This window comes from Calidris pugnax, unplaced genomic scaffold (assembly GCF_001431845.1).
Source record: "Calidris pugnax isolate Ruff unplaced genomic scaffold, ASM143184v1 scaffold273, whole genome shotgun sequence".
NCBI lineage: Eukaryota > Metazoa > Chordata > Aves > Charadriiformes > Scolopacidae > Calidris > Calidris pugnax.
In genome coordinates, this window is record NW_015094508.1 from 6,430,605 (window position 1) to 6,446,762 (window position 16,158).

At 39.4% G+C, this 16,158-nt stretch overlaps 1 protein-coding gene across 5 annotated transcripts in view; it reads right to left on the minus strand.

Annotated features, from left to right (window-relative positions):
* Window positions 1–16,158, minus strand: part of MAST4 (microtubule associated serine/threonine kinase family member 4) — a 234,460-nt gene that overhangs the window by 63,543 nt on the left and 154,759 nt on the right. For all 5 annotated transcript variants that reach the window (XM_014965031.1, XM_014965035.1, XM_014965032.1 and 2 more), the window contains 2 exons: window positions 12,266–12,354; window positions 291–360 (listed from right to left, as the gene is read on the minus strand). In XM_014965031.1, coding sequence (XP_014820517.1) covers window positions 291–360; window positions 12,266–12,354 — 159 coding nt within the window. The remainder of the gene's footprint in view (window positions 1–290; window positions 361–12,265; window positions 12,355–16,158) is intronic.

The window sequence follows — 16,158 nt, forward strand, 5'->3', positions numbered from 1 at the left end:
GATGTAGCTTAAAATTTCCCATAACTCAGTGGATGAGGAGATGGTGTCCAAATTGGATATATTACAATTTTTTTTTTTTTTTAATTAAAAAAGCTATGATTGCATTGTATCAATCATCCAGTACAACTTAGTTGCAACTGCAGTTTGGGAGGGTTTACATAAGTGAGATAATACTTGTCATGCTATGTGAGAGATTTGACAGATATATTTGCAATCATCTTTCAATATCTGGGTCCAGCAACATTTCCTCTATGCAAAATGCATGCTGCGTGATACAACCAACCTCTTACCTTCGTGCAAAAGAAAAGTGGGCTGAGGCACTGGGAGAAAAATTCCTAGGGCTATCCTGAGGACTGTTTCCTGTTGGAGAAGATACACAAAAACATAATTATTAGAGAAAAAAAAAAAAAACGCCAACCCACGAAAAACACTCAGACATATTAATCCAAGCATTTCCAGGCAGGTTAGAAACTAATTTCATAATTTCTTCTCTCACAGTCTCTGAGAAAATAAACTCTGAAAAAGAATCTTATTTCAACTCACATTTCAAAGGCAAAATACACTGACTGAAATTTTCCCCCCTTAGTTCTGTTAGATCAAGGCATGGAAAAGCAACCACCCTCTGTGATGAGAAGCAACTGTGCATTGTAAACAGGTTGTAACTTTAAGGTCTGTTACTTCTTCACATTAAAGCACCCGAGCTCCTGCTGACCGGCATGAGTGCAGAAAGGCAGCAGCTGCCAAGAGCTGCTCCTGCCACCTCTGCCCCTCAGCACCTACAACTAGAGGAGTCACAGGATCTGAAGAAGAAATAAAGATGACCCCTACAAAAAAAAAACAAAAACACCAAACCTAAAACAAACCCCAAAACAACAGCAAAAAAACCAACACACACACAAATCCCAAAACAAACAAAAAACCCCACCCAAAGACCCACCCAAAGCTAGAATGATTTGATGTAAAGCAGCACTAGCATACATCTAAAACTCAATCATTCCTTAAATAGTGAACAGACTACAATAACAATACATTAAAAGTAATTTATTTATTCTAGTATTTTATTTTTGCACGTAACAAGACTGCAACGTTAAGCAACAGATTAAAGAAAAACAAAAGCTCCTGCATGCCCAGCTAGAATGAACATTTGGATTTTGAGGAGAAAATTACTACCTATGTGTAAAAAGGCCAGTACAATAGAAAGAGTCTTTTAAAAGGACTTCAAGTGGCCTTGATTTCTACTCAAATTTTTGAATTAACATTGCATTTATTATAGTGATGTCCTTAACAGATCCCATTAATTCTATTCAAGAAAACATAATCACGGAGCCATTAGGTAGCAAACACAGAGAACAGCCAACCCCAAGCCTCCTCTTTTTTTTTTTTTTCCTAGAAACAGATGCAAGATGCTTTTTGAGCTGTGCTTAAATCACATCTTTGCAGCTGCTCTTCCCACAGCCCCGAGAGACAAGGATTCCACTCTCGCTGGCCAGTATCTCCAACTTTTCTTCCCCCCCCCCCCGTTTATCTATCACAGCTGAATTATGTCCTTCTGACATTCCCTCCTCCCCCTGAAGACCCCAGCTTCTTCATTACCCTTCAGACACTTCTCAGGGCCTCGATAATTTCAAGGTGGCAAGGATTTTCATTCCCCAAAGGGGAAGGGGAGGTGGGGGGTGAGCAGAGGGAATCTGAAACAGCACATGTGGCACAGATTTCAATCTTTATTTTGGTGACCAACACAATTTATTCTTGTCCTGCATGAACTGCAACCATCAAATTACTATGAGCAACAGTTCATTTAATTTAACAGCTAAGTGGATTTCTTTTGCTGCTACCAGAGCTTATTTAATAAAGATAAGCTAAAAATAAAATTGTAACACTGTGCAGATATAACAGTCACAAACTTCAGCTACTGCACTTGAAAAAATTAGTTGTAATCTGGAGTGTTTTGTGGACTTAGATAAGATGAAAGAGACAAAGAAGTTACCTCAATCTCTGGCAGAAAAGCAGGGAATTAGGCTTGAATGTGATGAGATCCAAATAGCTTTTGACAGGAAACAATTTGACAAACCAGCATATGGGGGTTTGTAAACAAATCCCTTTGATAGCTAAAGTTTTATATATGTGTGTGTGTATATATATAGTTTAAAGTTATATATGGATATATACACGTATTTAGCACTCAATGAGATAACTAGCTGTCCATCAGTTAGTCAGAACATATGCTTCACATAGAGGCAAAAAACATGGTGGAAGAATGCAGTAATTTTATAGCTATTGCAGGGGATTTGAAGAGACAATGCTGCCAGTTATTTCACTAGTATGAACAAAGATCACTTCCTTATGGACAAAACCTGAAGAAGTCAAAGTCTTACTCAGGAAGAGCATCAGATCCTGTTATTAGGAAAATAAATTTTCAAGTACTATTTCCAACAGCAGATGAGCTTTGAAAATAACAAAAATGGTAAAGCCATATACATAACGGATACTAAATCCTGTGCATTTATCTAGTAGTCAAATAACTCAGACAAGCCTGGAAACAGAAAATGAAAATCCAAACCCCACATGAGTGGAGAACTAGCTAATGTTATCATGGATTTAAGGTGTGGTGCCACAAAAGCAAGAGAGGTTAGAAGCAGAGTCTTGTATGTGACCTTCATCCATCACAGTATTCATACACCCATCTGCAAGCCAATACCTGGGAGACTTTGAAATAAAAACCAGTGCCAGTTAATTCTCTGTCCATATGTGCAGTGCTTGCTTATTAGTCAAATCCCGCTGTTCTTTGGGATCTGCTGGCTGTTGTAGGTTTTATTCCTAGGGTACCTCTATGCTGCTGAGATTACTGTTGATGTTTCTGACCTGGTAAAGTAAACCTAACTGGTGGTCAGGTATTAGGTGAGCAATTAACTCCAGTATCCTCTGGGAGACACAATGAATAGGCACTCAACATACAAAACAATACTCTACCTCATGACAACACACAGGGTAGCTCATTTTGCAAGCAGCTATTGTTGAGAAAACTATATTGAGACTAATTAAATTGTGATTGTTTTGTAAGTTGCTTCAAGAAGTCCTGTGTCTTTGCCACAGAGGGAAGACGCTTTAAATCATTTAAAAAGGAATATGTTACAGTCACTGTATATTATTAATGTATTTTTAATAGCCACCTACTTAGGAAATATTTTCAGATGCAATGACTTTCTATTAGTACAGAATAACAGATTAGTGGTAATTGTTACCCCAAATTCCTGGTGGATCAAAGACAAATCCAGCTTGAAGTCCTGATGTCGTTATTTGATGGTCTTTTAAATTCAATCAGAGTACATCAGCACCACAGTAATACCATGTAACAATGCGTCATACCTGCCTCTGTGTTTACTTGGTGGTGAACCCACACTGCAAAGTGAACACTGCACAAGAAACCATCCACCAAAGTTAGTTACAGGTCTGACTTTCATGCCGTAACACACGGTGTCAGTCAGCAGAACACACAGCTGGGCAGCAGAATCAGCTTGAATACTTCTGCTTTCCACTGAGATCCGCTCAGAGGTGAGGAGCTCAAGCTATTTCAAGACCTGGATTAATTACGCTTCACACCAGCAAACAACTTTCCCCAGGAAAAGCAAGGAAGGTTTGCATGCTCCTTCATTTGCCAGGATACTTTGCATGTTCTGATCACTACTTAAAATACCGGCAGTTTACGGTTTACTGGGATTTAATTTAAAAGTCAGTTGTATCTACACGTAATTTATCACTTACACTTTCCTCTTCTGACTCTAAGCTACTAGAAGATGCTCTGAAATTGCTGCAACAGTTCTACTTTACTGAAAGGCAAGACTGAATAAAAAGTTTTATTTTAGCAAAACCATTTCTATTACTCCACATGTGACAACAGTCAGAATAACTGAAATATTGTATTATTTTCCTTTCTTCAAATACCAGTTTTCTTTTAAAGTAGGATTCTGAATATCGTTTTTTAATCTTCAGCTTTCCACATATTTCACCAGGAAAATACATTAAAGGCTTCACTCATTTACAAACTTGCTCCTCCTTTCCTCACAATCTAGTCAATGTAGACTGTAGCTAAAGCAGAACAGTATACAGGCTGCAATATGAGAGAAATTCTTCTTTGCTTCAAATACAATGTAATAAATCAGTACTCATTATCACCCACCTCGCACAAAACCCACAGGATTACAATTAAAATAGCTAAATTTGATGCACACACGCAACTGTCTCTAGCATGATCCAAAGCCTAACACAACTAAAACGTACAGTGGAAACAGCTTTGTTCATTGCTATACTTCAATGTCACTAGCTAAAGTACATCTATCAGACAAAGTTACGGATACAAGCAGTAAGTCCAAATGTAGAGGGAACAGAATATTAGCAGCCAGGTCTCTAATACTGTCTGTCTAGAAAGGTCAAGGTGGACCTAAAAAATCCTAGAAAAAGGATTACAAGTGGAGGTTAAGACCTCCTTGACCTATAATTCACCTTAGGCAACTGCCATTCATATATTTGTTAAATTCAACAGGAAAGGTCTTTGCCATGCTCAGTGGACAATTCTTCAGGAAATCCCACATTCTGGTATACACGGCCAGCATACATTCCCTTTCCCACTCCATGAAGAAAACACCTCTGACTGATTTTGATGGTAGTACAGGCTTTTCAGTCTTCCTGTTGGTAAGGCAAGCAAGTAACAGTCTTTCAGTCTTACACAAAAAGCTCTTACATTCTAGCCTACCAGTCTTTCTCCGCAGGTGATCCCACCTGACCATGCATGACCATAAAAGCACACAGTGTTCCAGATGAAATCTAACCAGGACATTGTACAGCAGCATGAAATCTCCCCAAATTCAATTGAAAATTACTGCCATTATACATCTTCAGAGATTTGATTTTCAAAGGTAACTAGACTGGTCCTTGCAAACATCATCTGATCCAGAAAGAGATCCTCCTCTAACTTCCTTGTAACAGATGAGCCCATGCCGCATGTCGTCAAGATCATTCAGTCACTTCAACATGGTTTCCCAGTGCTGTTTCATACCAGATGTCTTCCAAATTTGCATCAGCTACTGTAATTTTATGCCAATGTCACTAATGAGAAGATTAAAAAGGTTTGGCCACAAAATCAAAACCTGAGGACTCTACTGATAGCCTCCTGCTTCATAGCATTTCCCATTTTAGCACAATCCCCGTCTTTTCCCCTTTAAACATTTCCTACTTATCTTGCAATTCTTGTCCTGTTTCATTGTCTTAGTGGCACAACGTGAAACATTTTACTGAAATACAGACAAGTAAGATTTACAGCATTGCTCCTAACAGCTAAATCTTGCTCCTACAGCAGATACAGTGAAAAAGCACCACATGCGACTATTAATCATTAGGGGTTAGTATCACCCACAGGAACAAGCTCCTGTGACTACTGAGGTGGGGACACCTGAATGCCCTGCCTTGCTGAGATTATAATCATGCGCTTCGCAGGCTGGGTGGTGCAGAAGACCTGCCCACGTAGCAGCAGGCAGTCAGCCCATTAATGACCTGTGCACAAGATGTTGTCCAAGTTGATGCTGCAACCCTTTGCTTCCCATAACTCTGAATGTACCTACAGCTCATGCGAAAATTAAAGGAATCTTTCATCAGGTTTAACAGTTTCCAGCCCAAACTCTAAAGGCAAAGGATGTCCAAACAACTGATCTAATAAAGTTACTAATAACGATGAAGGTTTGAACACAAAGAAATGACCTGGTACAGATTTGCTTTCTATTTTTCTAAGAAAGAGAAAGACTTTATGTAGTGAAAGCTGATATTATTATTGAAATCTTTTATGATCTTTACACGTATTCATAGTGGGAGACTTCAGCTGCAAACTAAAATCTGACTTTCCACCAACACAAATTATTTCTGCAGGTAGCTACAAGTCCTGCCGAGAGGAAAAGGGCATTACATATACTGTATTAGTAATTAATGTAGATAACAGATACATATCTGCTGCATACATTGCCTTTTTCCTATTGCCTTTTTTTAACCCGTAGTTTCAGCCCTTATGCCTCTTCTATGTGCTTCCAAGCTTTGGACTACTAAATCTTTACTGTAGCCCACCAGCCTTCATGGTCGTTGTTGCTTACAAATGAATCTGTCCCTTCTTTGGCAGGCGCTACTCGTGCACCGTTTGCACCCTGCACAATTCACTTACTTCTTCAGTGTGGTGCTGTCTCACTTGTTTCTCCCTCCCATCCTACCACATGAATCTGAGAATGACTGAGATAGTGAGGCTAACAGTTAAAAAAACTATCTAAATATTCAGTTCTTGTCTGATTCAGCTTGCATCTATAACGGTTAACAACAGACTCCTGTGCAGGAACAATCCCCTTACATTTCCAGAGCAAACAGTGAAAATTGAGGAGGAGGGAAAAATTTTGCCTGAGACCCCTATATATGACTTTCTCATATGGGGCAATTATCACCATGCTAAACTTGGGCCACTGGTCCTCCTCAAAGACTATCCATCTAAACTAGAGATCAGCCAGTGCCTTCAGTTAAGGCTTCATGTGGGAGAAAAAACAATATTGCAAGGAAGAATGTGGGTCTAAAATGAACCTTGAAGAATTATTACTATGTTCAAGAGGCTTTTCTTCTAAAATAAAGCAATACTGAATCATAGAATCGCCTAGGTTGAAAAGCACCTCTCAGATCATCTAGCCCAATCAAACACTGACAAAAACCATCACTAAACCGTATCTCTAAGCACTATGTCTACCTGTGTCTTTTAAATACCCCCAGGGGTGGCACCTTAACCACTTCCCTGGGCAGCCCATTCCAATGCCTAACAACCCTTTCAACGTAAATTTTTTTCCTAATATCCAATCTGAACCTCCCCTGGTGCAATTTGAGGCCACTTCCTCTTGTCCTATGGCCTGTTACTTGGGAGAAGGACCGACTCCCACCTCTCTATACCCTCCTTTCAGATAGTTGTAGAAAGCAAAGGTCCCTTCTCAGCCTCCTCTTCTCCAGACTAAACAACCCCAGTTCCCTCAGCCTCTCCTCATAAGACTTGTTCTCCAGATGCCTCACCAGCTTCGTTGCCCTTCTCTGGACCTGCTCCAGCACCTCAATGTCTTTTTTGTGGTAAGGGGCCCAAAACTGGACACAGCATTCAAAGTGAGGCCTCACCAGTGCCCAGTACAGGGGGACGATCACCTCTCAGGTCCTACTCACCACACTGTTCCTGACACACGCCAGGTTGCTGTTGGCCTTCTCGGCCACCTGGGCACACTGCTGGCTTATATTCAGCTGGCTGTTGACCAACACCCCCAGGTCCTTTTCTTCTGGGCAGCCCTCCAGCCACTCTGCCCCAAGCCTGTAGCACTGCATGGGGTTGTTGTGACCCAAGTACAGGACCTGGCACTCAGCCTTGTTGAACCTCATCCCACCGGCCTCAGCCCATTGATCCAGCCTGTCCAGATCTCTCTGTAGAGCCTTCTTGCCCTCAAGCAGATCCACACTCCTGCCCAACTTGGTGTCATCTGCAAACTTACTGAGGGTGCGCTCAATCCCCTTGTTCAGATCATTGATAAAGATAATAAAGAGAACTGGCCCCAGTACTGAGCCCTTGGGAACACCACTCATGACTGGCTGCCAACCGCTGCTTACATCCAATCTGTTTTGGCTAACTTCAATCCAGATTGTTATGACTACCTAGAAGCAACCTGAACTCTTCAGGAGGTCTGAAGTAATGGCACATTGTTTCCGCAGGTGCAGCCAGACCTCTAAATGATTGCTCTGCAGATATGAGAGATGAAAACATTCTTGAGCAAAGCCACAGATATTGACATGAGTGCTAATGCAGCGCACTCTGAGTAAGAGAGCTCCACCTTGAGATTCGTAACACTCCTTCACACACCTTGCTTCAGCTGACACAGAAAATCCACAGCACTCTTTTGCCCTCAGAAATGTGAGGTCTTGGGGAAAAACAAAACAGGAAGCTTAAACTAGCAGTCTAAGTAAAACTTGTTGCAGGTATGAGATGCAATAAAAGGTAACTAAGTATTTATTTTGCCCATAGTCCCAACTAGCCATGAGCTGAGACAGAAGGGAACACGTTTGTTTGTAGACCCAAAGGTGCCCTCACAAGGGACAAAAACACTGACTTCAGATACCTCTGAGGCACTGACTTCCCAAGCAATGCCAACAATCTTACTAGGGCTATACAAGAAGGGTCCGGGATAGCACTGAAGATTATCAAGACAGTAATTAATAGAAATTGATCCTCCTGGGTGGATTTTGAAGAATCTGACAATCTTGATTCCCTTCAGCTTTAATAGCCTAAAATAAAGGGATAAGAACCTGCAGTAACAACTAAAATGGTACACGCATGATGTCACGAACCTAGTTCACTTAAAGAAAAGTATCTAATGGAACTATTTTCAGTAAGGGCATCAGCAGGCTCTCCCCAGAGATGGCTGGAGTACCCTGGCAGTAGGGAGTACAGTAGTGGGATATTGTGCCCTAAGAGAAACAGATCTGGCAGACAAGCATTGATATTATGATACCAGAAGCCAAAATGGTTTTTAAAAGGCATGAGCAATCAGGGTCATGCCTAATCTACCCATCTTTCTATTTGAATTACTCAAAACCACAGCAGGTTACCTCCTTCATTTTCCTGTTTCACAGAATCAGGAAAGTCACCAACGAGGAACCTTTGGGCGCTTCCTTTCCAAAACCAAAGCAAAGTGAACTCTAGTATGTACATATGTTCAGAGTACGTCTGGACCTTGAAAGTGGCCTCAGAAATCTCCTTTCAAGTTTCTCACCTTGAAGCAAACATGATTGTTCTTAAAACTATGTCAGAAGGTTGTGTCAGGGCAATTTGATGTCAGCCTGACATAGCAAGCCCAAGCTCAGTTAACTTTCCAAGACACAGTAAAATGTAACCTTGTTGCATATGGACAGAAATAATAAAATATCATAATTTCTCACCTATAATGCTGTTAAGTATATATCGTTATGTCCAAGCATATTAAAATAAGTCCAAAATTTGTGTTTCAAATCACATTTTAAAGAGAACCACAAGACAGACTTCTACTTGAGCTAGGACCCACACTCACCTGGGTGACAGATGAACATGTTCTGACTCTCCACACTCAAAACAGCTCATCTTCCTAATGAAGTACTACAAAGGACCTGTATAACATTACTTTTCCTTGCTCCCGAACCAGAAGAAAACTCTATTTTGAACAGGGTCCCTGAGGTCCCCAAGGAACAGGGAAGGTAAGAAAGGGGACTAGAAAATATAGGAAAGAGGAATTCTCAGAGCCCATGTCTTTACTGCACTTTTGACTTTTTAAAAGACTCAGAGAAGCATTTTAGGCTTTTCCTAAAGGGGGAAGCAAGGTATTGAAGGCAGGCACAATAAAAACAAGAGAAAAGTGGAAAGAGAGTAGCTCTTATGCACGTATAAAGATGCTGAGAAGATGAAACAGGACTGAAGAACCTCTCTCTTTCTCCTACAGTCAGGAGAACTGCTGGGCAAAAACGAGTGAGAAAAGAATGACCCATCAAAAGATGCAATGTGAAGGAGACAAGGGTGAATAATGAAATTATGAATAAATCTGTTTTCAGTGAATGTGAGCACCAATACTTTGCTGCACATTTAGCTTGCTCCATCCTCCTCTAGGACTGGAAATTATTTTGTTTCCCTCTCCCTATTTTGCTTCTATTGTTTCCTCCTCCAACAGCAAACAACAATAAGAAAGATGTGAAGGTGTTAAAGAGGGTCTCCAGTCCCTCTGAGACTCGGAGCTTGTAGTGGATACTTCTGATAGAAGGTCTGGTGCAGACTGGAAAACAAACACTCCTGATTTAGAGAACTCTTTTTAGTAGAATCTCACAATTCCCAACTACTTTCCAGATGTAGTCAAAGATGACCCTAAAATTATCTAGCTGGAGAGGAGATATACCAAGTTCTCTCAATGGAGTCAAGGCGGCTTCTCTGAGTTGGAGTAATCTTTCCCAGCCAAGGACTGCTTTTATTCTCAGAGGAATAAACCCAGCACATGGCGTCCCTTGTCACACCACTCCTGCTACACTTTGCAAGAAACCAGGCCTCCAGTACAGGTCACCACAGAGAGCAGGGAGGTGAGCTGAGAGTGCAGATGCCAATGCAGGCAAGACCTGCTGGCTTTGACAACACAAGAACACAGCATCACCAGAAATCCACAATGTCTCTTAAGATCGAGGTTACCAAGGTTTTATCTACATTAAACACTTGACACACTGAACCCCTACTGTGTGTGTAGATAAAAATTTATAACTTGGGTGGCCTCGCCATGCTTTTAACCACAAAATTTGCATTTTTTTTATTTACGTGAACTAGGATGACATTCACAGTGATTCAAAGTACAAATTAAAAATGAAAAAAAAAAAAAATTGCCTACCAAGTCAATTCCAGGCAGTATCTAATTGATCACTAGACAAAGTAGAAAACCTGTCAAGGGTGACTCTGAGCACGCTTTAACTTCAAATTGCCCCTTCAGGGGACTAGTCTAAGCGCGCTGGCCAGCTGAGCTAGGAGCCAATGGTTGTGCGAATGTTTACTATAATTAACTACACAGAGAGGCAAGCTAATAATAGAGCCAGCCATACACATGCAAATTTCCACCACATATATGAGATTTCCTAGTGCTGCTGAAGTGTTTGGTACACATACCTTAGGAGAACGTATAAGCATTAAGAGAACCTACAGTATCCTGGATAACTGGAGAAGTTGCCAAATTTCCACAGTAGGTTTTTTGAATACACAGTACACGTTGTTGAGTTTAAGGAGAAGAAAAGCTTATGCTTAACCTGTCTTTATCCTTATAGTAATCAGTTTTCCACCTTCACAGATACTTGCCAACAGCTGTGACATCAGCAATATTATTTCCCTTTTATGGTTTACGAAATCGATTCACAAAGACGTAGCAACTTGCTCAAAGCACAAGCCCATTGCCAGACAGGAACTCTGCAGCATTTATCAAATACACAACCTATATTCAAGTCCCAGGCAATATGTGCTGGTTAATCCATACTTTTGAAGACTATGAGGCATAGTTGGTCTAAGCCATCAATTTCCAATCAGATAGTAATAAGTCACTCACAGCAGCAGACGTGCTGGTTCTCACAGCAAGCATTGCTATGGCTCTTACCAAGTCAGCACAGCGCAACAGAAGTCTCTTTAAATGGTGACCACGGATCCTCTGTTCCAAATGGCAACTTCTGTATTTGGCAGGCCCAGAGAGGGATCCCAGACATTCCAACATTTTATTTTTCAGTTCTAAACTAGTCTGCAACATATTTTCTTTTGTTTGTTTCTTTGTTTTAAATGCCTTCAACTCTTCATAAATCTTCCATGTGGTCTGGATTCCTGGTGATAGCCAAGACTGAAATCCAACACCATATTTTCTCTAATAATGTTGCTTCCACAAGAAAACTGGAGATGTCTTATTAAACTCACCATCCTCCTCCAAAATTCAACTGAAATTCTGCACCTTCTCTTTTAGCACCCATCTGAGAGCAGTTCTCCCAAATATTCAGTGTCAATGCCTACACAAGAGTTGGTGCAGGGCTTTCATTTTGGTGTGTAGTTACAGATAATGCCCAAAAACCATAGAAAGACAATAAACCTTTGAGAAAATGTGTTTTAATATAGCAAAAATGTTGCTTTTTAAAACGAAGACAATCTTTATCAGTCAAATATTTACTTATGGACGTCCATTCAATCTTTAAGTGCTTCAGGTGCTTTAGAAGCCAAACAAAATGATCATCAATTTATTGCTGTGTGAAGTGAAGTACAAAAACTTCCAGCAATGAGCCTAGCACCACAAATCCTAGGGAGCAAAAGTACCAGGAAGAGAATGCAGTACTCCACCTAACAACTCCACTACCTTACTATATGCATAACCTATTTTTGTATCTTTTTCACACTGAATGAGGCCCAGAAAGGGAATGGGTATGTGGGAAAAAAAAACATCAGAATGTTGGGATGCAAGGTGGTGAAATAGGTGATCCATGTTAGGTATTTCTGGACTACTTCTCACCATAACACAGTATTTATGGATCTAAACACAGAAGCAATTCAGATGGAATGAAATGCAACCTTTTGCTATTACAAATGGTGGAAAGAAAAGCAGCGGGACAGAGAAATTGTCTTGTTTTCCTTTCCTCATACTGACATTTTAAGATTTTAATACTAGCAGTAGTACCATAAACATAAAATCACCTGCATGAGCGGAGAGCGGTGAATGAGGTCGAGGCAGAGCTGGAGACTGGCCATTGCCCATCAAACTCTTCCTGTTGCTCGTTCTACAACTGCAGGCAAAAAGAGAGGAAAGAAGACATTAGCATCAGAAATACTGCACGAACCGCATACTGACATTTTGAGATTCTGCTACTTTGTTCCTTCACTTCCCAGTCTCCTATTAAAAAAAAGAGCTATTGTTGTTTTTGTAGGCACGTCCAGGAAGTCTACAATCATACTGGATAATAGCAAAGACAGCAGTTTCCAAAGAAAATGCACCATGGATACTTTTCAGGCTTGCACGTTTGCAGTTCTGTGCAAAGACCAATATTCCCCTGTAGAGTCATTTACAAAATGGTCTTCCCTGACTGCAGCTTGTTTCTCTGCCATACACTTCTTATAAGATATAAAAATATACAAACATAACATGAAAAACAGTCTCAAACTTAGAGTTACTGTTCAGTGATTAAATCTTTTTTCTGTTGCATGAACTGTAGCTCCAAATCACATGCCATGAAGAGCAATGATCTATCAATCTGAGTGATACAATAATTATAAATCTAATTATTGAGATAAATTTCGCATCTGTGCCTTTTGTCAATGGAACAGATGATGCCTAAGAAGATGAATGCATTTTTTTTCACTCATACATTTTTCATCTGCAAAGCCACTAATTTCCCAAATCTCAAGATCATTAGGTGAGATAAATAGTAAATTAACGTATCCATTAAACTTGAGAAAGGAGATATTTTTCTGAAATACATCATACAGTTTTTAATTACTTGTTAGCAGAAGTGTTTTTCTTTTTTTCTCTTTTACAAAAAATATTCTCATAAATATAAATCCCCAATACTGCAAACATTCATGCACAAAGAAAATAGTACCTTGAAGTTAGAGACCAAAACTGTGTATAAACTTAAATGCATATGCTAACGTTTACGGCACTGCAATCCGATTTTTTTTTCTGTAAAGCTTTAAAAAAGCCTCAAAACTACTGAAAGGGAAAACATTAATACATAAAACCATTCCATTAACACAGTAGATTCCAACAGAAGCAGATTCAGATCGCATTTGTAGATGTCTCTAGAAATGAATTTTGTAACATTATGATCTTCACATAATACAGAAAGCAGGACTGATTAGTCTTGCTACAGTGTAAGTTGAATAAAATGCAAAAGAAAGGATGGTGTTTAATAGCATAATCAGCTAAGCAAAACATATTCAAAAGTAACCCCAAAATAATACCAAAACCCAGGAAAATAATAAAAAAAACCAAATTAACACACAAAGCCAAAGGAAATGTTGATTATAAAAGCAGTATAGAAGAGACCTGCAATATGGAAAAAAAGTAAACACTAAGACCAATCTCCCCTTGAAGAAAGTTTTGTGAAGCAACAAGTGCCATTCCCAATTGTGTAACAGGTTAATGCAAAGTTCATTTGCATGAATTGCACAGTGACTCACTGTATCACTTTATTATAAGCAATTAAACAATGAGTTAACTCATGAGTATATACTTATCATTACTGCACATCTAGGTAAGGAAAGTAAGCATGAAATGACTGCAAGATTCGTATTTAGAGTGCTGGAAAAGTAAGAAAAAACCTATATAAGATACACACTGCAATTTCTAGGCTGAACAAACAGAGAGCACTTTCCAACTGTTAAATTATATAAGTGTTTTTAGGAATCTGTCTACAATAACCTCAGATTTCTGTAAGTATTTTTAACATACTCAGCACTTAATGTACTTTTCAAATGATGGAACTTAACAAAATATTCTGTATTTCATTAGACAACAACTTCAAAGTCATACTGGTTCCCCTATCTCTAAATATTGTTCCGTTAAAGAGTCATATTCAATTTTTCTCATACCTAAGAGTGGGCCAAATTCTTACTTTTGGCTTCATGCAATGTCACTGTATTTTTGGTAACTTTTCTTCTATTATACCATGAAAAGTCTCACTCTATCTGCTACACTTGTTTTTAAAAGCTTGAATAACCGTCCTTTGCAATTCTGCAATCTAAAACTGAATCCAGGGCAAACTTCTGGTGTTCATAAGACATTCATTAAAGGGGACACAGACTGCATCGATCCATGCTGATGTGATGATATCACTATGACATCTGTGGTGCAGGCTGAGGTTAAGAGACCCCATTACATGACTTCAAAGCAGCTTTGCGTGGCGGGAGTTTGAGATCTAAAGTCTCACCACGTCTCCTGTCACAAGGAGGGAATACATTTTAAGCATCTGATCCCTGGATATGCAAAACAAACATTACTGTCAACAAATTCTAGGCACCGTTGATTTTCCTACAAAGATGATTCCAGATAGAATCATAAAATGGTTTAGGTTGGAAGGGATGTAAAAGACCATAAAGATCATCTTGTTCCATCTTGTTCCAATGCCCCCGCTCACAGTTTTATCAGAAATTGAGAGTAGAATTGAGAGTTTCATCACAAAGGAAATTCTGGCAAAAGTAAGTCACTGCCTTGTATTCACTTTTACATTAAAATTCCAACTTGACATTCTTCAGATGAAGTTAGCGTGACATCTTCCACAAATCATTATCAAAGAAATCTAATTGAAGATACCTTGATCCTTTTGGGGAGCTATTTTTAAGAATTATTTCTGGGGAGTATGATGGCCTTACCTTCAGCATCAAGATCTTACGTAATGAGAAAAATTTGCCTCCAATTGCCATTAAAAAAAAAAAATTGCTATTTGCTGATGTGCTGCAGCTGTATGGAGAATTTATCTTTTATTACACTCAAATGAAATGTTCTATTGAGAAACAGAAAATAAAAGAATGAAGTCTCCTCTATTTGTCTTACCAATAAGACAGTAAGATGCAAACAACTGCATGAAAGGACAACTCCACCCTAGAGCTCTTGTTGTAGGTTTGGTTTTTTCAGTTTGTTTCACAAAGATTTTGAAATTCTGTTATCCATCCTGTATAATCTGTGAAACACAACTCTTTCCCCAGAATAATGCTATTACAGAAGAGGCTCTTTGTGGGTGGGGAAAAAAAAAAAAAATCTTCAGGGAACCCTGAAAGATGATCTAAGCTGCCAGAACACCACAAATGGGAAGCAGGGTCACACTAAGGAAGTATCAAAGCATTACGTACTGAATTGTATTAAGCCTTGAAACAGCAATCTTCCATATACAAAAGAATCTTAGAAGTTAAAACCATTCTGCAGACAAAATCGTTTTTCCTATATCTCTGTACACATCAAGTAACTTTCCCCTTCTATTGTCTTCATAAAACTATTCTTCTCCCATTCAAATCTGACAAGATAAACCAACTGATAAGACACAGCCCTGAAAGAAAGCCTCTTTGTCTGCAGGAAAGTTATAGCAGAGCAGGAACGGTCTACAGGGATTGTAACTACGGGAAATATAAACCTTGGTAAACCACAGAATGCTACACTCTCAAAATGCAATTCTCTAAGCCTTGGATTTCATGTTGTGATCAGGTTGCATGGCACAGAGAAGAGACCAGCAGTCCGGCCAGCAACACGACACAGGGTTTAAAGCACTGAAAAACAGAAGAAAACAAAATTTATTTTTTTTTTTCCAAGGAGAAGAGGAGTAGAGGAGAACAAAAGGGGAAAAAAAAAGTCATTTTAAACAATAATTAAACTTTGAGGTGCACAGAAAACTTGAATGAAATAGAAAGTTTGGTTTTTTCCCTTTGTCATTTCCTCTGCCAGAGGAAGTTCTTTCCTGGACTTTAGCCTATTGCCCACAACTTAAAGTGGCAGTCCTGGATGACTATCTATCTGGAAGTAGTTGGTATTACACCATAGCAGCAGTGCCCTGGACTACTGGTATACTGTTCCTGATCTTGGAATCCAATTTATACTTTCG